Below are 22,640 nucleotides of genomic sequence, written 5' to 3' on the forward strand. Positions count from 1 at the left end.
TTTCCAGCATTACTATATAAAAGATTAATGGGTCTTGGCTCCTCCCAGCAATAAGCCAAACCACAGAGTTCTCTCTTCCTCCAGATTCACTTACTGTGAATTCTCCCGTGACTGCATCAAACCCCACATGAATCGTGTGTTCGAAGTCTGAAGGGAGGGAGATCTCCGGCCGCTCTTTCTCTTTCTTTTTATTGGCTGGAAGAGACAATAACAACAAAATCCATAAATCCATCAAGAAATAAAATCTCCCCAATAAGTTCAAGTTCACCTACCCAACCGCATGCCCCTTTTGCTAGTCACAGGATTTCGATCTAAGGCAGACAAACTGCAAATTTAAAAAATTTGTTACTTAAGAGCAGCCACAGCGAGTGGACAACAGAAATAAAAAGTCCTGTAACGCAGGACAAGGATAAGACAAGGAAACTGATATTTTGGGTACCTCAAATATCAACTGGTAGGGCTAGACTCAACAGTACAAGAGCTATTTACCTAAAATATTCACTCGAACTTATGAAGGTCTGAGTCAAAAGCACTACAGTGGCAGTAAGTGGAAGCCATGCAATTTTGAACACATTTTTTTATTCATTGTTTTAATCAACTTTTTTTAAAAAAAAAAATTATGTGCTGTTAAATATACACTTGCTTCTCATATTGACAGGGACAAAATTAACTACAAGCGCAGCTTATAAATTGCTTCCTTCATGCTGCTTCTGCAAAACAGAGTTTATGAAGAAAACCAAGTTTAACATGTGTGCTTCTGCTACAAAAGCTTATATGAGCAAAATCATTTATATTTTACTGCTCACAAAATGAACTAAATGTGGTTTTAATAAGAAGCTTTGAAGACGCGGAGCAAGAGGGCAGAATCCGGCAGGTGAGGAGCAGAAGTCATGAAGAAACAGGAAAGGAAATAAAGCAAAGCAGATGCACCCTGCACATTTTAAAGTCAGGTCTTCAAACAAGATTATTATTATGCCTTGGATTAAATTCATCCATATTTATGATGATTAAGGACTCCACCTTCCTTTTAATATTTACTGTACTCAAGAAATCAGGATCAGTTTAAGAACAAAGCACATTCTACTCAGATTTGCTGCTGCTTGCAGTTATAAAATAAGCAGAGCCAGGAGAAGGTGACTAAACCACTTATGTTTTCCACCTGCTAACTTTTTTATCTCAAGCCAAACAGAATTTGTTTCGTGGCTGACATTCTCCAGTGCGTTTTTGGCAACATGAATACCAAACCCCAGGTACTTCAGAAACCCGTGAGGCTAATGCTCAATATTGCAGTTATTTAAGATAGTGGTTAGTTGTGCAGAGATGGTCAGGGCTTGCCCCAAAGGACCAAATCCTGTTCCCTTCAGTGCCAGCTCTGGCACCGTTCTCTGTGTCATTACAGAGTTAGTGCTGCACAAGAGTCATTTTGGAGGAAGAAAAGGATCAGATTTGGGACGTGAAGATGGAACAGATTGTTTTCGATCCCTTTTTCAAACAAAGGGGATGGGGGAAGCTGAATCGCAGAAGAATGACAGAGTTGCCAAGGAGAAGGAGGAGAGAAAGGTGCCATGCTGGAGGAGCCATCACCAGGGGCAGGGGGGGCTAGAAGGAGATAGAAGCAGCTGCTGGTTAGCAGATGGTAAGCATCTGCAGTATGGAAGCCTGCCAGAAAGGGAACAAGCAGCTGCATCCAGCAGGTATACAGAAAGAGCTGCACGCACTAGCGGTGGATGGAAGGCAAGAGGAAGAGAGATGCAGAGCCAGCCATCAGAGGCACCATATTCTAGAGGCTCAGTCCATTCCCCAGCTCAGCCCAGAAGCCCATCACTCAGGTGAGGAACAGGGCACCTGTACTAGCACCACGGTGCAGGAGTGCTGCACACCCACACATGCTCCAGGACAACTGCCACAATAGATTTGAACGTATCCCTAAAAAAGCTTAAGGGTATTAAGCTGCTATCCAGAGGTCAATATGCACTTAGGTTGTTGGGGTTTTTTAATTTTATTTCTGCATTCAGCCAGCCTGAGCTTTCTGCTGCAAACCCCAACAAACTTCTCTGCCACCAGCTGTTGCAGCGTCCACTCAACAGCAAACGGAGATGAGTGCTGACTGCTAACTTATCCAAAGAGGCAGATGATGGCCTGAACTAGCCCCACCTACACAGAGGAACAGAACAGTTCTGGGGGGACTGATTAAATAACTTAACAGCCTCTGTCACATCAACACTCCAGCTCTCTGCTCACGTTCAACACAGAGAGTTCCAGTATGGCTACACCGCAATATAAAATCAGGGAGTGATTCTTCTGCATTTACGGCTTTATTTTGTTTTCATCCCCCTGAAGCAGTTAATGTTCTCCCAACCACCTTAGTTTCCTGCGACCATCTCCTGCAGCATGTCAACCCCTTGCATTTTCCCTGCCTCTCAACAACTCTTTGGGACAGCTACCACAAAGTCAAGCTAAAATCACTTTGCCTTAGCAGTAACGTTACAGCAGGTGGGACCATAGTTGCTCTGTGCCCTTTTTTACATCTGCCTGCCTGCCACACTCAGGGTTTTAGAGCACCCAGCCTGAATTCACCACCATGTGAACCACATGAAGCTGGCACAGGAACTCCGAGATTTTCCTTCAGCAGTCTCAGGGGACAATGAACTTCAGAAAGTTTTGATCCAAACTCTGACAGATCTAAAAGCCTAAACATATTAAACCATTAATAACATAACTGCATTTTGTAGCAGATATTTGTAGCAGGTATAAGATAAAAAGAATTAAAGAGATGGGCACTCCCAGTCCTGCTAAACACCTAATCCCCCTCTACAGTGCTTATCTTATCCTTGCAATGAGGCAAAAAGCCTTCAAGAATCTTAAATTAAAAAAATAAATAAAACATAAACGGTAACTCTGTTTAAGAAAGCCCTTGGTGGTAGGCGGGCCTTATTCCAACACCTTTACCACCTTCTCATTCAAAATGTCACATGCTTGACGCTGTTAGAAGAGCCACCCCTAAAGTTTCCTTATGATGCTCTGGCAACTTGGGCTGCAACTATGAAGCACAATGTTTCACCATGAAGTAAGCCTGTGAGCCCGTCCCGAAGCATAGGGAGATGAGAAAGGTCTCCTCCACTGGTAATGTTAAGTAAAGTGCTCCTCCTGTCACCACGAAAAGGGCTCCCAGGCACTGCAAACTGTCACCTTGTAGGTAAAACCCTCCGGAAGGCAGCTGCAAGTGAGCTCAGCAAAGCTCAGATTTGCTAAACGTGCCACGTTCATGCCAAATTCACACTCTCAGCTGGGACACTGATGAGCCCTGAGCCCCAGAAACTTCAGATGTTCACAGCTCCTGTTGAAAGCACCAAGTCACGAAGCTCTGCATCCACTTGGATAGAACCCACCTAGTGTTTAGTTTATTATTAGGTTTTTTTTATTATTTAAAATAAACTGTCAGTTTTGGGAGTTCAGGCTGGGACAGAGGAATCAGGACTATAAATTACACCCTAAATTTTGCAGGCAGAGCACGACACCTCCAGAGCAGCCTGGCAAGGGGTCATAGCTCAATGGAAGCATGCAAACACCTATGAGGCCCAGGATTTAAACCCTATGCGTCCTTTACACCACAGTTCTGTTCATGCAGAGGGGTAGCACAATGCAAAAGAGTTTCCAAAGCACCTTCAGATAGAACTGCCCTTCTTGACCCAGCAACCTCTAAAAGATGCTCTCAAGATAGCCCCCTCGCCTTGCTGGCCTCTCCTCTGATCTGGACCCACAAGCTCTCAACAAGTCTGTTGCCTGCTCCACAGCAGGACCCCACGTGTTTGAGCTGCACCTTTGCATCAAGCACAATCCCTTCACCATCATTCCCACCCATCCTTCGTAAAGTGCCTGCCCCAGTAATGTTCCCTGCCTAAACAGCTACCGCTTCGCTAAAGGGATTGACAGCATTGACTTCAACAGCTCTCAGGCTACAGCATAAAAGCCCACGTCCATGTTTGCTGGCCAAATTAACCACCAAGCATTTCAGATCTTCACAGGCTCTTTACAACCCCAGCAGAGGTTAAATGCAAATCACTGGCTTCCCTGGATGAAGATCCAGAGGTCTTGGACTTGCCCAGAATTCTATTCCTCTAACTAAATGGAAACCAACTCGCCTCTTAGTCCAGTCAAACTAAGAACACTCAAATTATCTCAGGCACAACCCAAAGAGAGGTATCTGAACACCTGGGAATTTCATTAACGCTTAAGCAGCAGGAGGCACTAGGAATTCAGTTGTCATGATGGATTAGAAGCTTTCCTGAGAGGAAAATCAACCAATCTGAAGTGAAGGTGACAGCGTTATAGGTATTTTTTCTTGACAGGAATTAGAGGACAGAAGCAACCATTCTTGTTTGGGCAGGTGTATTGCAACAGAAGGCTCTGCTGGGCTTGGCTAAACAAAAATCTCTCATGCCTCGAAGCATCTGTCACATTGGCCAATCTTCAGCGAACACAGGCATCTTCAGATCAGCGGCAGTCTGTCTGCTGATTTCACCCAAACCGTTCACTTTTGCAGCTCTCCTTTAAAATCCAAGTTTTAGTTCAAACTAGCATTTCAGGTTGTATTTCACTTGCCTATAAATTTCAGGTGATTTCTTTGTTCTCTGCAACTGTTGAGCCTAGAGATTTAAAAACCCCACTCCCCTAAGTAAGCCAACAAAAAAATTCCTGCAGCTTTTTAGGATTAATACTCATAATGACAAGTTCTAAGCAGGATCTGGCAAACTTTTAACATTGAGTTCATGGCTTTCTGGACTGCAGATTCAAAAATCTACATTCGTAAAACAAATCCAAGTTGCTGAAGGTATTAGATAATAATAACAACAACAATAATAAAAATAATAATGAATGCTGCTGTATTTTGTAGAAAATAAACCTACATTTTGCTTATTTAGCTAAGAAAAACCATCACTCCCATTAATCTTTTCACTAACAATTAAGGAGGCAGCCTCCTTCCTGAAGCCCAGGAAGCTGAAGATACCAAGGGCTTGATTTAGTTACCCAGTGTCCAAATACCATTGCAATGCAGATTCTACAAAAAAGCTGATGTATTAGAAAGAGGAACTCCAAAAAATAGGTCAGATATAAAAAGAAACCAGCATATATTAGGGGATGGAGGTGGTTTTCTTCTTTTATCACTTCAAAAGGTTCGCAAGAGAGAGGATTTTTAAATATCCTGGATCTTAAAAATTAGCATTTCATGTAAAGTTCACAGTTCCTATCTCCATTTCCATCTGTTACAATCCCTGTAACATCAGAAAATTCCAACAGTTCACACAAAATGTGCAAAAATTTGCAGTAACGGATTATTCTTCATGGCAAGTAGACAATGCCTGACCCAAACACTAAAACAGACTAAATGACCACGCAGTAACATATGACAGGCTTAGCAGGAGATGGCCTGTTAGTCATGCTTAACTCAAATTATTTGCTGTTTAAAGCAACAAATCAAACAAGACCTCCCTCTGCTCTCCACAAAGCAATTGCCGATGCCAACTTTAATTGGCCAGCTCGTAATTGGTACAAAAATTTCTGATTTTCAAGATCATTAAGGACAAGTCAGTCTGGGAAGTGGCACAGCTAGTCCCAGTCTTCAGGGGCACTGTTATCACAATTTAAGGGGGGTGGGGGGAAGGCATGAAACAGAGCACGCAGGGTGGATTAAATGTGGCAGGAATATTCATTAGAAAAAAACCAGACCTACAGCCAGCACCTTATGTACCCCAAAATGACCAAGACAGTTGTACAGGAAACAAACACACAACATTTTCTAAAACCTAAACCACAACTAAGCATCAGGTGCTCAATTAAGGTCATTCGGAGCAACATTCAGACAGAAGTTTTATAAGAGGAGGCAAAATACCGCACTTTTATCTCCTGGTAAAATAGATCGGTAAAATCGGTCCTTCCTTTTCTTTTCTTCTGGGTTGGGAGGCAAAGGTTTTGAGCCGTGGTTTAAAGTCCCAGCATCTTTGCTTCCCGATCCAATCATAGTGCTGGTATTTCTCATTGGAGGTGCGGGCGGTTTGTCTTCCATTTCAACTCCATTGTTAGACATCTTCAGCTGGGGAGGCCGTTACTAAAAACAGGAAAAAGAAAAGAAATAAGAAGGCTTGTTGGTTTATTTTTTGTAAACTGGAATTTCACACTGCCAAATGAATCACCAGCAGGTATTTGCAGACCAGCCTGTAGCCTCGGATCTACACAGACTCGGTGTCAGCACAACAAATTCTACTCAAGTTCCAAATTTTTTTCTGTTAACGTGACTATGATCAAGCATTTCAGTTATTGATCATTAGGAAAAGCTTCTTTCAAGATACAGCCAATTCTCAAGCAAACCATGGATAGTAAGTGCAGGGCAGGGAGCCAGATGATTAATACAAGGTAGCGAAGAGCAGGGATGCCCAAGAGGAGCCAACAAGTTGCCAAGCTCATAAAGCCTCTCAGAACCATACTAGTTCCACCAAAAACTACATCAAGAGGTTCATATTGGTCTCCAACACAGCACGACATGGAGAGGCTGAAGTTTGCACTCCATGAGTTCCGATGGAGCCGCTCGGGCTCCTTTGCTAAAAGGCTGCTGAACTGGTTGGGAGGCAGCAACAGGCAGGAAGCCACAGAGCCGCACCACGTCACCTCGGATGCAGTGCCATGACCCTCGCTGATCCCGAGCCGCCCTGGCCTTTCTGCAATAGCGGCACGCTTCAGGCGCAGTTCAAACCGCCGGGAAGCTGGCTGCATTTTGTTCTGTTGGAAGGGTCAAACAAAACTAGATCCCCAACACACACACAAATCCTTAAGTAAATAATCCCTGCTGTGCGGATTTGAAGACGGAAGCTTTGGAACAGGGTAATAGATTATTCTGCAACAACTCGTTTGTTCCACCCAAATGAGATCAGCATTACTCCAGACACAGCCTGGCTGCAGTGAGATCCTTCTGGAAACTGGAATTTGTTTGCATTATGTTCTCAAAAGAAAGTTGGGAGTTAACTGCAGAACAAAGACCAAAGCAGGAACAGTTTCTGTTCGGGTGGGAAATGCAGTGCAACAGCTTTACAGATTTCACAAACAGTAAGGGAAGATGCTTTGCTCGTTACTGGGTAGCAGAAAGTCAAAAGTGGAGAGCAAGCCGCAAGTGAGAAGTCCAGTTACAAAGCCGAGGTCACTGCTAGCTTCCAGGGAGCTACTTTTCCACAGGATGGACTTAGAGGAACCGCACTGGGTCATACCCCAAAGAGATCCCACAACCATACCACAGTTCTATGACCACACACCACCCAGCCAGCCTTTAAAGTCTTCTTTGGCCAAGCTACTGATGCTCAGCCTAACTGGCAAGATGCAGACCCAGGGCACGCTGCTCTTAAAGCTGCAGGGAGCTAAGGCAGGCAAAGGACGCCTGCAGAAGGCACTCAGCAGCGATGTGTTAAGGCTTTGCTGAAAGCAGCGGTTCCCCAGCTGTCACCCACGAAGCTGTCGCTGGTCTGCAGCTCCACCTTCTTGTCCACTTGTTTGCTTCCCAGTTTCTTCACACTTGCTCTGCACCGGGAGGGCTGGCAGCACTGCGCAGCCCGTAAGGCTTTGGGACAAGCCTTCACACACAGGGAGCTTCGGAAGAGGTTTGAGCCCAGCCCCGCTTCCTCCCAACACAACTATGCACTGGAACTTTAAATGACAGACTTGCATGTGGAGTATTGATTTAACGGTGGGACAGCCTGGGCATTCAGGAGGGGTAGGGGGAAATTTGCTGTGCGTTTATCTGGGCGTGTTTTGGCACATGCCCCGTGCATCGCCCATCGCTCATGCTTTAGCCTCATGCCATTCTCCAGCACAAAACGGAGCAGAACTCAGCAACAGCAGAAGTGCCAGCCGTGAAACGGTGCAAACAACTACTCTCCTTGTTTAAGCAGAGGGGAAAACAAAAGCCCAAACTAAAACCCAACCGGTAAACTTGGCAGCCACTGCTGCGCACATAACTTTGTGCGACACGAAGATATGGAGGCCTTACTGACAGGCTTTGCACATCGCAGTGGCAGCAGTTGGTGCTGAACTGGCACCACTAAAACATGTGAAACATAAGCCGAAGTGCCACGTAAGAGCTGCATTCTTTGCATTGATGTTTATTTAACCACAAGAACACAAATTGCTGGGAGGGTGCTAGGAATATGCCGCAAATAAGGAAACAGAAGGAAAATGAATGTTCGCAGCTCTGCACCTGCCAAACAGCCCACCCCAGGAGCAGGCACCGCATTTGCAGCTCTAACACCCTGGTTTACCCCGCGCCGCCCCCCCCCAAGGGTTTGAATAAAGGTGCACCCAAAGATTCCCCCACCAGCCAGTCTCCCTGGAGCCACAGGCATGGCTGAGATGGCAGGGGAGACTGCCTCACTGCTGGGTCCCTCTCCCACCAAGCAGAGATGCGAGTAGGTGAGAATCAGTCCTTGCTACCTGCTGTCAGAGGCACAGGGCTAAGCAGGGAACAGAGTCAAGTTTCCTGTATTGGGGAATGGAGGCAACATCAGACCGAAGGGCAGTACAAGGAAGAGAAGAGAGCAGCAATGCAGGCTGGAGAAAAAGAAGGGAGAAGACACCCATCGCCACCACCCAGATTACAGGCAGAGACTGGCCTAATGTTGGGGAAAGAGTAACATAAGAAAGAAAGAAAGAAACAAAGAAAAACCAAGGCAGCATGAAAACATAAGACAAACCCCTGGATGTCAAGCATCCTCACTTTCAGTTCCACCAGTGCAAAACCTCAGGGACATCTGCTCACATCTTCAATATCAGAGGGTTTTTCAAAATCCCTCAGTCAGAAAGGAGAGCACACAATACAGTTTTACCACAGGGCTAGAAACACTGGCAGTACAAGCTCTTGTTTATCTTAACATTATTCCCTGAATGAGCAAGTAACTGCTGAGAACTTACATGGTTTAACAAACAAACAGTATTGTTTTACAACTATTTGATAACTGCAACTGTCACGTGGGCAAAGCCTCTAGTTCACCCTCTCCTTTCTTCTTCATTGCTCGAGCTCTCAGATCTTTCTCCTCATCAAAGTCTTACATTTGGAGTTACAAGAGCTACTTAATGTTTGGAGATGGGAGTGAGAGAAATCCTTCAAGCCACAAAATTAAGAGACTGATTCTACAGAAGTTATCCCCTGTAATAGCAGCACTATCCTACAAGGTTCCCAAGTACCTTTTCCCACTACATATTTAAAGGGAAAGCCAAAAATCTGTTTACATGAGACCTTCCACTGTGATACAGTGACACAGTCTATCCCCAAACTCAGCATCATTATACTTTAAACTTGTGTTGTCTTCAAAGTATGTGGATGAAACCCCGTTCTGGCAGAATTACGGCCACCTCTCCAGGGCTTTACAGCAGAGCTGAGAGCCTGGAACACAGAGCCATAGCGAGAGTTTACGGGGGTGGCCGCCTCCCTCACCATAGCCTAGCTGACTGTACAAATTCTCCTCTTCCTAAAATAATCTCCTGCCGATTCACATGTAAGCAGGCTTTAAACCACCCCCCTTGTGCAGGGCTCTGCTCAAATTCAAAGCACCAGGCAAGTGCTTCCCCAGCCAGCGGAACATCAGCGCTCCGCCACGGAGGTTGAGTCACTCGGCGTGATCCATCCCAACAGGAATGCAAAGCGTCACCGGACCGAGTTACTCCCTTCACACCAGCACAACTCTGCTTGGAGAAAGTCATCTTATGTTTCCATGGCACGATTAAGTGAGCTGCGGAAGCAATGAAACAGCACGTGAACTTTTCAGCTGGAGTCAGAGGAGGGAATGCATTTTAGCTGCAGACACAATTATTCTCCACTACTATATATTAAAATAGCAGCACTCAAACCAAACCCCACAGACACCACTAGGAAGGCATAGCCATGATGTAGGACTATTATTTCTGCAGCCATTTGGGAGTCCTGAACTGAAAGTTTGAGTGGTCTCAGCACACAGGACTTATGAAAAGTTTTATTAGGTACCGTAACCTGCAACTGCCATACGTCAAATTACAGTGGCCTTCAAATGCTCCCTGCCCCTCTCCCCATCAGTTTTTGAAAGCCATTAGCTAAATTAGATTACCCCGGCCTCACCAGCAGACCTGGCAAACGCTCCTTTCACACCTCTGGAACACTTCTGCAGCCAGGAAGGAGTGGCAGACAACCACACACAAGGGGACGAGAGGCTCAGGAAACCACTTGGCAGCTCAAGACAGAGCAAGCGGAGGCACTGAGCAGGAGGCGGCACCCACAGGTGCCAACAGCTGCGTCTGAGAGTTCAAAGATCCATGCAGGTCTGCTGATCTGTTTTCCTGTAATACAGGTGCAGGTTCCTGAGCCATTTATCTAGCAGAGCGGGACCTCAACATGCGCAGAGCCTTCCAGCACTACTGTAACGCACACACCAAAGGGGGGGGTGGGGGGGGGGGTGGGGAAGAGAGAGAAAGAGAACAAAGATACTCTATTTATGTACTTTTTCCTTCTGCTAAACCACAACATTTCAAAGCTGCTGCTCCATGCTGAACTCTTAAGTTTCTATCAAGCTAGTTGTGTTTTCTTTGCATTCCTTAGCAAGACAGGCAGATGACTGATTGCTAAAACAGAAAGCAATTAAAAAGTCAGAGGAGCTGAAACCTACGCTACAGTAGATGCCATAAAGATAACCATGTCCAATGCATACTAATTGCTGGAGTCAACACGAAAACTCATAAAAGAGCCATCTATAATTCATGCAGTCTGGCAAGACAGTAGCTGTAAGTTACTCACTACAACTTACAGATGAATAAAGTATATTAAACAAGAAAAGGGGGGAGAGAGATGCTCAGCAACTGTTTATCCCTCTCTGCCTACTACCAGAAGGGAATCTCACGTTTTTCCAAGATGCTATTTTTCTGTTGTTGCCAGGGTGAGGAAAGTGTGTCTTGCCCACAAAAAAAGGCAGGAGTCCTGACTTTTAATTGAGGCGATCCCAGTTAGAACAGCGGTTTTACCTCCACACCAGTATCCCTGCACCCTTCCACCCCGTGGCTAGAGATTGCCTGTGCAAACACACGGTTAAAATCTCCTTCTTCCCCCTTGTACCACCTCAGCAGGCAGGAGCACAGGCGTCCCCTGCTCTGCTCAAACACATTGCAAGCAGCAGATTCCCGCCCCGTGTGTCACGCTTTCATCCAAATCCCAGCAGAGAATTAACAGCAGACTTTACCAGCTAGGTTTTGACATAGGATGAAAAGACACCCCTTCATTTTTTCTTTATTACTTTATGTGGGACTAAGTCTCAAACACAGTCTCACACTGAAGGAAACGTGTTCCACCTGAAAAAAAGGCAAGAGGTGTCCTTTTCCTCCTCCCGACAGCAGATGGGATCTGGGACACATGCTGTCATGGAAAAGGGCAGCAACAATACACACACCCTGAGGGAGGACAGACTGATTGTCACATTTAGAGGTGATTAAAAAAAACAAAACAAAACAGAAACTGTAGCATCTAGCTGTCTCCCCAGCCAGTTAGCCCACATCTGAGTGCTGAGCAAGTGTGCCAATTAAACAACAAAAAAAAAAGTCAAGGGCTATCAGTGCATCTGCCCAGACCCCACATTTACATGTGAATTAAAAAAAAGCACCCAGGTTTTCATGTAATACATGAAACAGCAATGTTTGTTCATCTACCTTTAGAATTTACCTGTTAGACCCCTGCAGGTGCTGCCAACACCTCAAGACACAGATGAAACCGCTAAATGAAATAAAACAATAATCACTAAAAATAAGTTTATAAGCGAACGTACCCACTGCTACAGCCAGAGTGGGTGGGTGTGAGGAGGGGGAAAGGAGACACTCATGGCAGGCGGCCACCTCCTGGTTGCCCTCTTGCCCCACTGCCAGCCTTATTTCATAGTGCTAGACACCCAGGATGACTGACCAGTTACAACCCAACAGCAATGCTGGCAGACTGGTGGCTTTTAAAATTCCAAGTCACGGAGACTTGAGGGTCCTTTTAAAAAAAAAAAAAAAAAAAAAAAGCCTTTAATATGACCCTACCTGTTTGAGCTAAACTGCTGGGTGGGATTCCCAAGCCCATAGTTTGCAGGAAGACAGGGACACCAGCACAGTGGGCGCTGCTTCTGGGCAGGAGAGCTGTAAAATCTCTTCCTGGACAGATATACACACTAACCCATCATACTGCACAGATAGGCTTCTAAAGAAGAAGAGACTAATTATAACCGCTTGATTCCTAGCAACAGCGCAGAGTTCTCCTTTCACTCCAGTTAAGCTTCTTTCTGGATTTTTTTTTTTAAAAAAATTTAAATAATCAAGGCCCAGCTTTCGCCGGCTTCCACGGTGTGGCCACATGCATGACTGCTCTGCCAGTAACCCAGACACAGAGAGGGTTTCAGTAGCACCCAGGCAGGTCAAGCCCTTTCCACCAGCTTAGGCTCGAATCCAAAACTGCAGAGGGGCGATGCCAGTTACATTGCCATGTTTCGCCTTAGCTTTGCTTGTTTCACCACTAACTGCCAAATAACCATGTCGCCATCAATGCCAGCTATGCACAAGTACCTGGAGCGCAGGGTGAACTCACCTTGTGTTCTGGGTGGGTAGCTCATGCTTTGAGAGCTGCAGAGACTAGCTCTGGCTGTTCCTCTCCCTGGGCAGCAGCCTGCTCATTTTGAGCACTTACCCCATTCCAACAGTTTTTAAACCGCCTGAGAGAAATAAATTGCTCCCGTGTTTAAAAAAAGAAGAAAATCTGAGCTGAGACAGAAGGAACCAAGAGTATCATTTTAAAAAGCTCTCAGTCCACAAGTCATCCTCCTTGTTTCTTCATCTCCAGAAGTACCATCTCCCCTCCCCCAGCTACATGCCTTAACACGTAAGTTCCCCGTTGCAGATGTCAGGACAGGCTCCCTTTTCCAGCACAGTACAGAGCAGCCTTGGCTTCAGTTCCACTTTTCCTTGCAGGAAGGCAGAGAGCTGCAACCACACAAGTCAAAGTAGCGACTAGAGTTGGAGCTTGCTTATCAGGGTGGGAAAAATAAAGGCCTCTTATGTTAAAGCATACCCAAAGCCCATATAAGCACGTTTCCTGGAGGAAATCTGTGTTCCGGAGGAAATGACTAGATGTAGCATAAAAAAAATATATTAACACACGCAGTTAAACACACCCCAGCTACTCACCACCAAAGTTACTTGGCTCTAAGTCCAAACTGCACATTAGCAGCAGTGGTAACTGAAAGCAGCTGAATCATTAATCATTTTTCCATCCAAAAGTTTCCTATCCAGAAGATGAACATAGAGCACTGGGCTCAGACTAAGCCCTGCTATCCCCTAATGTGGATTAATTCCTAGTACAACGTATTCGTGTTTTAAATACACGTAGGTATTTACAAAAACCACACCTCGTTAAATGCAGATCTACCATCTGACATTTAGCAATGGGGGTGGGGGGTAAGAAATACGTCAGAAAACTAGAAAATTGTCAGGTCAAGCCAACAATATCCCACACACAGAGGACACCATAATGCAGCGGTTAGCAAAAAGCCACAGTATGTAAAGAGCAGAAAGTTTGCATTAATCTGTAAAAGGTGAGTTTTTCTAAGGAGAAGAGACACCGAGACAGAGATGTGCGAAGAGGAAACCGCTGGTCTTAGGAGTTGGGAGTTCATCTCTTTTCTCACTGGGAAACTAAAAAGCAAGGAGACAACGCAAGCATCATTCGTGGGTGAAGCCATCCAAGAGCCTCAATTAGACTGAGGGGGAAATGCCACAACAGTTCAGCGCTAATTGGAAATGCAAACATTTATTACGAGAGTAGAGCTCGCTCCTGTGTATAGCTCCATTGTGTTCCCTGCAGCTAATGACAGTAGGAAGCCCTGTGCTCTGTAGTATTTATGTAACGACTGGCAGAGCTGTCACATTCCCTTAATTGCTAGCCAGGATTTTCATAATGGCAGAAGTTTTCAATTAAATGAAATCGCAAAAATTGCTTCGGTTTCACATTGCTTTGTTAGAGTTTTGGTTCTTCTTCAAAGTTGGGGAAAGAGGAAGAAAGAAAAATTCTCCCAAGACAAAATAAGCTCTGCATCAAACAGGAGCTTTTTGTAGACAAACTTTTAAGAGGCAAGGAGAGCACAGTCAAATACCCAGAACTGAAAGAGCTAATTTAGCATCAGTAAAGACAATTTGAGAGCTGCACATAAATCTGCTTCAAGTTTACAACGATTACTTCTTCAATTATGATACATGTGATGCTCCAAAAGCAGTTCATTTCAAAGGAAAAGTGAAAAAGCCTATGGTAGCTTTGGGTTTCCACCTAACTGAGCTTTCACAGAGGAGCCCTCCTTGCTAGTAGAGCATCAGCTCTGTGTTTATAATTACATGCTATCTAGCAAAACACCTTTTGTACCTACTTTATAATCCCAGTACGTACAGAAGTAAGTGCAGTAAGTATACTGTGGCAAGGGTCTGGTGTTCCTAGACTTCCTTACTTGTACCCAAATGGGCTGCAGAGCATTCACGAGTCCATTAAGAATCATCATCATCATTTAATTTAACGAGCAGCAGTTAGTTTTTAGGAGGTACCATCAGGCCTTTTATCGCATCATTTATTCAGATCCCAATCGTACTTACTGTTTGCCAGTTGAGAGAAGAAAGCTCTATAGGACTGGTACAAAGGAACTGCTGTTTCTGCAATATATTGCGACACAACTCTGCATTAGTGCTCAGTTAAATAAAGCCCATGAACCAAGCGAACTATTTTTACTCCCCTGAATAAAAGGAAACATAAGAACATCACTTACTACTGTAGCAGGCCCATTTTAAGGCACTGTGTAATTACAAGTAGAAGTTAATAACAGGAGCAGAAATAGTAGGCAAGGTTTTCCTCAATATCTTTGTGCAAGTCTTTCTGGGGCATGGATCTTCTTAGCCTGCATTCTTGCTACGATTACCTAAGTGGCTTTAAGAAGACACACGGATCTTCATTGCTACATATTCAAAACTCATTCTTCCTCGTGAAGCAGCACCATTGGATGCAGCAACAAAACCCAATCCAGCAGAGGCTGGTGGAGCTCCTGTGCACAGCCCTGTCAGCATCTGCAGCAAGTGATTTGCCTCTTTCAATCCAATTCCCTGTGGACAAGCATCTACATCATAAAATTAGCAACAATATGAACTGCAAATTCAGCAGAATTCAGATTTCACTGATGGATGAATTGCCAGGATGCATGTTTTATTCATCTCAAATGCTTTGTCAGGTTGGTTGCATACTCCCTCTGCACTTAAAATGCTAAAAATGCTATGGTCAGTACTGAGCAGCCAAGCAGCTCTGCTGTACCTTTTCTAAGTGCTAGCCAAAACTCACCAGATTTCCAAAATGAAGACAACCAAAAACTGGCATTCTAGGGAGCTGTCTGAGTCAAGGTATTTTTTTTCAGCACAGAATTCCCTCCCACTGCTGGAAGTCACCTTGCTGAAGTCCTTAGCAGGAAGTAGCTGTGGGTCATCAGCATGTGAATTAGCCTCCCTGGGAGAGCACAGCATGCAGCAGATCAAGATGCACAGTTTTCTGATCATACTTTAATTCCAATAATTAAGATTCAAGGACATTCACTGCCAGCACACTCTTGTAGAGGTTCCTGCTAGCTACCCATAACCCCAAAGCTTCCTCAGCGTTCAGGCTGTCAAGCCAATTCTCATTTCAGCATCCACCCCAGGTTACCTGCCCACAAGCCCTCTCTCTCCTGTTGTAAATCAAAGGCAAGAGAGTATAAAAGGAGTTATTTTACATTCTGCAGCTAGCACACTATAATTCCACCTCTCGCCTTTGCAGTAACAGCTCTGTTCGCTATAAATCTGATACAAACAGGGCAGTCAGTTTTGGAAACGGCTGTTTCACAGCCCACAAGAAATTTCAGAGCATTGGTCTCCGAGCATCCCCAGGAGGAATGCATGGGGCTGCGCTTCCCAAACCAATTTTGCCCCAGCCACTTCACGGCATTTACAACCTGCCTCACGTAAGTGCTGCCTCCATCGTTGCTGAGGCTCACATTTGTACACCCACTGCAGCACAACCCACACTAACTCCCCCTTGCCTGTTCTTACACTCCTCACAGAGCGACGTGGTGAAGTGAAACACACTGGCTGCAAGAAAGGGCATCCTGCAAATCATTCCAAAACAGACCATGACCTGGTGGCTTAAGTGAACTGTCTCCTTTGCAAGTATGAGGTTGCTTCCTCCACTCTTTCTTTCCAGCTGCATCCTTCGAGCTGAGTTTCCCTCCATTCCTAGTTATTCTCATACCGCTGGTATTTGCAGGTGCTGATTCACAGCCACCTGAGATATGCACATTTGGCTGCTTTTATTTTTAAGGAAAGTTACTTTGGGCTCAAAATAACTTGTTTTTCTGTGAATACTCTTCAGTATCTATCTAGTTTTATCTGAGGATAAAGTAGTCCTCTTCAACAAAAGCATCCAAGTTTTATCATTCTCTGTTGCTCTATTAAAATCTAAAACAGACATTCAAATTTGTGGCCTGCCATTATGCTTCGTCCCTTTTAGCTTTAAAAACAGAAGTTGGATTTGAGCCTAACATATATTCTTTAAACTAAAATATATTCTTCTATCATGGTGTGAATATACATCCCCATAGGTGAAACTTCCCCTGAGGGTTTCAACCCTTAATACAATTAAAAATCTGGAAATACCTAATGCTTTGTTTCTGACAAAGCTGAACCTAGACATCTCAAAAAGAAGTGGTCAGATGCCAAATCATTACTTTTTGAAATGGGCTCTCAAAAAGCAGCCCCGAGCAGATCAGCCCACAAGTCTGTCATTTCAAAATCCACAGACAGCTTCTGTCTAAGACTCAAGATGATATACTGTCTCCAGCCCCTCTCTGCTGGCTCCTAACCTGCTCTCCCCCATGGAACATCTGTGTTCTGGATATTTCCTTGGAGATTCGTTAACTGCTGCTTCCTCAAAGGCTGAGATTACTGGCATTTTTCTCAGACTACATTTCTAAGCATTTGAAAGACCTGTCAGGACAGATAAATAAATAAATAAATACAGAAAAATATAAATTCATCATCCTGTCTGTCAAGACACAGCAGGTAAAGAGAAAACCGAAGTTTAGGCTAACGTCTTTAAAGACCATTTTCTGCCTTGCCTGCCTGTATATCATTTACATAGCATTTCACACTCACACTTAATGTCAGTGTCCTCTGAGGGATAGAGTGAATTTGAATATTGGTATCTCTAATTTGGGAGGCAATTAGGCCAATAACAACAATCCAGAGCTGAATGTATACTCAAAACAATCTATTTAGCATTCTATTTTAATTAAAAAAATCAGTCAAAATAATCCTGTTATCCCTGAGGATTGCTTTAGGCACGGTTCCAACCCTGCACATCTTTCTTTTAATCTTTCAGTTCCACACACAGAAAGTGATTGAAAAAACACTGTAGACTACTGGAATGGTTCTTTCTGTACACAAGTTCCTCTCCCAGTTGGAGAGCTCAGGAAGACAGAGAAATAAAATTGCCCAATGCCAATCAGCCACTTGCTAAGCCAGTTTAAAAAAAAAAAACAACAAACAACAAAAACTAAAAGAAAACCAAGAAAATAAAAGCAGTATACACCTGAGGCCAATAAACACAGTTTCCCCATTCTTTGCCCCACTACCTGCAAATGTCATGTCAAAGGGCACCTCTTATTTCCTCATATTTCCACCCTTTGCCTCCCTTGTCGAAAAGTAACATGTGCAGCTGTAGAAGAGGTGCAATTTACATCTTTTTTATTTAAAAAAAAATTGATTTCAAAAAACATCTTTCATTTCTGGATTTGCTCTCACACGCTCGGTGGGGCCCTGCTGCATAACAAGCATTTTATCCATAGGAGACAGCAGCAGCACAAGCCAGCGCAGCTGCCAGCACCAGTTACCTGCACATAGCACCCCACTGGGGCCCATGGGGAGGGGGCAGAAGGAGCAGGGCAGAGGCAGAGCGTGCAGTACAGTAGAGAGCACGTACATATGTACATGTGTATGTACACACATATACACACGTGTGTGCATATCATTTGCACCACCCAAGTAACTCATCTTGCTTACTCCCAGACAGCGCGTATGCACCATATGACCATTCATAAAATCATTTCTAAAATACCGGTGGAGACCAGTGACAAGTGGCATTCCCCAGGGCTCAGTGCTGGGACTGGTGCTGTTTTAACATCTTTGTCGGCAATATGGATGCTGGGATCTGGTGCCCCCTCAGTGAGTTTCCGATGACCCCGAGCTGTGCGGTGGGGTCGGCAGGCTGGAGGGAAGGGATGGCCCAGGGGGACGCTGACAGGCTGGAGAGGTGGGCCTGTGTGAACCTCATGGAGTTCAACGAGGCCAAGTGCAAGGTCCTGCACATGGGCTGGGGCAGTCCCAAGCACAAATATGAAGACAACAACTGCCATGGAGACAGGCTGGGAGAGCTGGGCTTGTTGAGCCTGGAGAAGAGAAGGGTCCAGGGAGACATTAGAGCAGCCTTCCCCTATCTGAAGGGGCCAACAAGGACGCTGGAGAGGGGCTTTTTACAAGGGCATGCAGTGATAGCACAAGGGGGAATGGCTTTCAACTGAGAGAGGGGAGATTTAGGTTGGACATGAGGAAGAAACCCTTCCCCGTGAGGGCGGCGAGGCGCTGGCCCAGGCTGCCCAGAGCAGCTGTGGGTGCCCCATCCCTGGCAGGGCTCAAGGCCAGGCTGGACGGGGCTGGGAGCAGCCTGGGCTGGGGGGAGGGGGCCCTGCCCAGGGCAGGGGGACTGGAACCAGATGATCTGCAAGGTCCCTTCCAACCCCGACCATCCTAGGAGTCTATAATAATTATCCTCAAGTGATATGAAATACTTTAAAAAAAATATTAAAAAAAAGAGCTGTAAAAAGTTATAAAGCACAATAGACAGCTCTGAATTCGTATTGTTTGGTATTACGCCTTGCCTAGTTACTTCTGTACATATGCACACACCAGATCTTGTTTCTACTAACTGGAATTCGTATTAATTTAAAAAATAAATAAACCAACTCCCCAGAGGCATATAAACAGGGTTGTTGCCCAATTCCATGTGGACCTCACGCACACAGGTTACTCAGCCACTACCACTCACTATATTGGCATATGCTTAGGAATTAAACAAGAAAAGTAAACAATGCCGCTTCTTGAGTCCACTTCCTCTTCCAAGACACTTGTGGGAGAGAGGGCCGGGCAGCTCAGAAAGGTTAACCTCACAATTTCCCTTCAGACTTGTGCTGGAGAAAAAAAGAGATTCAAGATCTTCCAACTCCAGAAATAAAAATCCCCCTCTGCAGAAGTTTTACTCTACCAGGTCAACGCACAGAAGGCAGCGGTGGGTCCCCAGCCCTCTCCTTCACCACTCCTTATCCTACTGAGCCCTCAAGTCTGCAAAACTTGAACTCCAAATGCCTCTGGCTCATTGGGAGGTGGAAAAGGTGCCAACAGACAAAACTAATAAAGTTCCTAAACCACTTGGACTATCTTCACATTCTTTGTTTTTAGCATTTGAGCATAGAAGCCCAAGGAGCTGGTGGGTAGAAAAAGGTTTCACTCATCCTGGAATTTAGTAGTAAGACTAAACTTCAGCTGTGAAGCTCTCTTGCCTCCTCCACTGCCTGCATCCCTAAAATACCACTGGGAAATCAGGTAGGATGGTTTCAGTGTGTCAATAGTGTGATGATGATGAAGTGGGAAGGTTTTCTTCATTACAGGCTTTCCACAGCATAACACTTTGAGAAAGTCTGTCTGAAGAGACAAAAGCTCACTCCTTGCTGCTAGGACAGGGCGTAGAGCCAGGGCAGCCTCCGTAAATCTGTAGAGATGGTGGGTAAATGTTTCTCTTCCTCTCCCCACCCCCAAAAGAACCAACAGTTGTAACAGCTTTTAGATCTTTACACTCCAGAAGAAAATCATCACAGAGCAGCAAGGTCTTAGTTTAACCTGGCAAATATCTACAGTACAGAGTCAGAAAGCCAAAGCAACTTAGATTTGCCTGCAGGCAGGACTAAGCACCACCACCCAACACCGAACCATGCCACAGGCCTGCAGGATCAGGACCACCGCCGCACACCTGCAGGATCAGGACCACCGCCGCGCTGCAGCTTGGTGGCCACTAGGGCCAAACCTCGTCTCACCTACACACACAAACCCAGCGCAGAATATTGTGGCGTGAGGCCGCAGGACCATACAGCAAGAAGCACCTCCGAAGACCCATGCAGCCATGTGAGTATAAAGCTGATGGAAGAGGTAATATTTGGTTTGGACCTTTTCTATACCATTAGCGCTTGCACTAATTACAATAGCCAACAGCAGCAGTCACTCTGATGGGAGGGCTGAACAAAAGTGACACAGCTGTCAACCACATTCAAAGAAGCAAATCCTTAAGAGTTCATGGGTTTGGGGCCAGAACACAACCCAGCCAGCAAGATACGTGGGTTTGCAGCTTTTCTAGGGCAGAATGCTTCAGAGAGTAAGTACAGCTGACGCAGATGTTAAAAAACTAAGCGCGTTTGCCTGGTTCTCAGGGGGATTTAAACAGCAGGTGAGTGGGGCTGGTCTGTGGGACATGACCCTTTTTTATTTCAGCTATTTAGATGCAAATTGTTCCCCCTCCCTCCCCCTCTCAACACCATCTGTTAGCCCAGAGGTTTAGAGTGTGCCTAGGGTGTAGAGGTTTTGGGGGAGGGGGATATAGATAAAGCATTGAGAAAATTTCAGTTGATGCCCATATTTCCCCTGGGGCACAGTTTAGGGGAGGAAAAAACCCCAACCCACCGTCACTCTGCAATACTATTAAATAACAAAAGGATTTTTCTCTCATACTGCCGCACTTTTCCTACCAACACCGTGGATATCCTACCCTAGAAAGCATTCCTTGTCCAGCTTTTGGCCAACAAGCAACGTCATATAGTGACACTTATAGAAGGTTGCTATGGTGTTAGCACAGGGCATGAGCTGGCATTGCAGGAAGTATCAAAGAGCCAAGGAATTAAAGTCTTAAATAATAATGATGAATTCCTTCACTACAAGGGCACAGTATTAAATGTTCTTTTACTGCTAGGGAAGCTACCTCGTCTCTGTCTGATTTTTCCCAGCGAACAGCAACGTACTTTCCAGAACTGTTGAAACACTTCACGAAGGGCTCTGGATTCTCCGTAAAGGAAAGATTATGGGTGATAGCACAGAGTGCACTTTCAGGAAGCTTGACGATGAAGCAGTATTGGGAGGGGTGGCTGACAGACCAGATGGGTGTGCTGCCACTCGGAGGGATATTGGACAGGCTGGAGAAACAGGCCAACACCAACCTTGTGAAGTTCAACAAAGGAAAATGCAAAGCCCCGATGCTCGATGCTCGGGAGGAATAATCCCAGGCATCAGCACAGATGGGAGCCAAGAAGCAGAGAAACAGCTGTGCGGAGAAAGACCTGGGAGTCCTGGTGGACATCAAACTGACCATGAGCCTCCACAGTGCCTTTGCAGCAGAGAAAGTCGGCAGCATCTGGACCGCATTAGGAAAGACACTGCCAGCAGGTGAAGGGAGGTGATCCTTCCCTCTGCTCGGAGCTAGTGAGACACATCTGGAGAGCTGGGTCAAGTGCTTGCCTCCCCAGTACAAGAGAGACATGGACAGACTGGAGAGAATCCAGCAAAGGTCCACGAAGATGATTAATGGACTGCAGCATCCGACATATGAGGAGAGGCTGAGAGCTGGGACTGTTCAGCCTGCAGAAGGAAAAGCTCAGGGGGATCTTGTAAATATGCATAAATACCTGATGGAGATGTAAAGAAGATGGAAGCAGGCTCCTCTTGGTGGTATCCAGCAACAGGACAAGAGGCAATAGGCACAAACTGAAATACAAGAAATTCCACTTAAACATAAGAAGTTGGGGGGACGGACACGACAACAAAACACAAAACAAAAAAACAGAAACAAGAACTTTTTTCCTGGGATAGAACCAAACATACAGAACGGGTTGCCCAGAAAAATCATGGAGTTTCCATCCTTGGGGGTGCTCAAAACCCCACTGGGCGTGCCTCTGAACATGCTGCCACCACTGTAAGTGGGGAGCTGGACTAAACTACCCACTGAGGCTCCTGCCAACCTCACCAGTTTCACAATTACAAGCCGCACAGAGTGGCAGGGAGGCTCTAAAGGAAAGAGATATGCAACATCACTCAAACAACTTATCTGAAGCAAGTGGTTTTAGTCAAACAGCCTCCATGGCCCCAGTTCAGTGATGAAGAAAAATTACAAGAGGTGATAAGTGACAACCTTTAGCAAAACAAAACCCAAAAAACAGTGGAAGAGCTGGGATCAGTGAACACCCTTATTTTGAGCTTTAACATATGCAGTACAGTCCTGATACTTGAGAGATGCAAGCTCTTGTTCTGCTTCTCACAGAAACCTCATTTATGATCTTGGAGACACAAGAGCCAGGGAAAGCGTGAGTACTTCTTGTTTGCTTTGCCCTCCTGCAATCAGTCAATCACCTCTTTCAAGGAAAGGCAATTCACGTGTTACAGCGCAGGCATCATGAAAAAAAATCCCT

General features: G+C 45.3%; 1 protein-coding gene across 9 annotated transcripts in view; it reads right to left on the minus strand.

Annotated features, from left to right (window-relative positions):
* The window catches only part of PAK1 (p21 (RAC1) activated kinase 1), a 73,584-nt gene that overhangs the window by 25,232 nt on the left and 25,712 nt on the right, over positions 1–22,640 (minus strand). For 2 of the 9 annotated variants that reach the window (XM_056328543.1, XM_056328538.1), the window contains exons 2-4: positions 21,861–21,939; positions 5,896–6,106; positions 95–195 (exon numbers count right to left, since the gene is read on the minus strand). In XM_056328543.1, the coding sequence (XP_056184518.1) occupies positions 95–195; positions 5,896–6,085 (291 nt within the window). In that variant the 5' untranslated portion in view covers positions 6,086–6,106; positions 21,861–21,939. Of the gene's footprint in view, positions 1–94; positions 196–5,895; positions 6,107–6,501; positions 6,637–10,118; positions 10,423–12,072; positions 12,224–12,613; positions 12,875–12,896; positions 13,073–21,860; positions 21,940–22,640 lie in introns of those variants that run through there. The other 7 variants (XM_056328541.1, XM_056328542.1, XM_056328540.1 and 4 more) reach the window with 7 other exon arrangements.

Source organism: Falco biarmicus, chromosome 2 (assembly GCF_023638135.1).
Source record: "Falco biarmicus isolate bFalBia1 chromosome 2, bFalBia1.pri, whole genome shotgun sequence".
Taxonomy (NCBI): domain Eukaryota; kingdom Metazoa; phylum Chordata; class Aves; order Falconiformes; family Falconidae; genus Falco; species Falco biarmicus.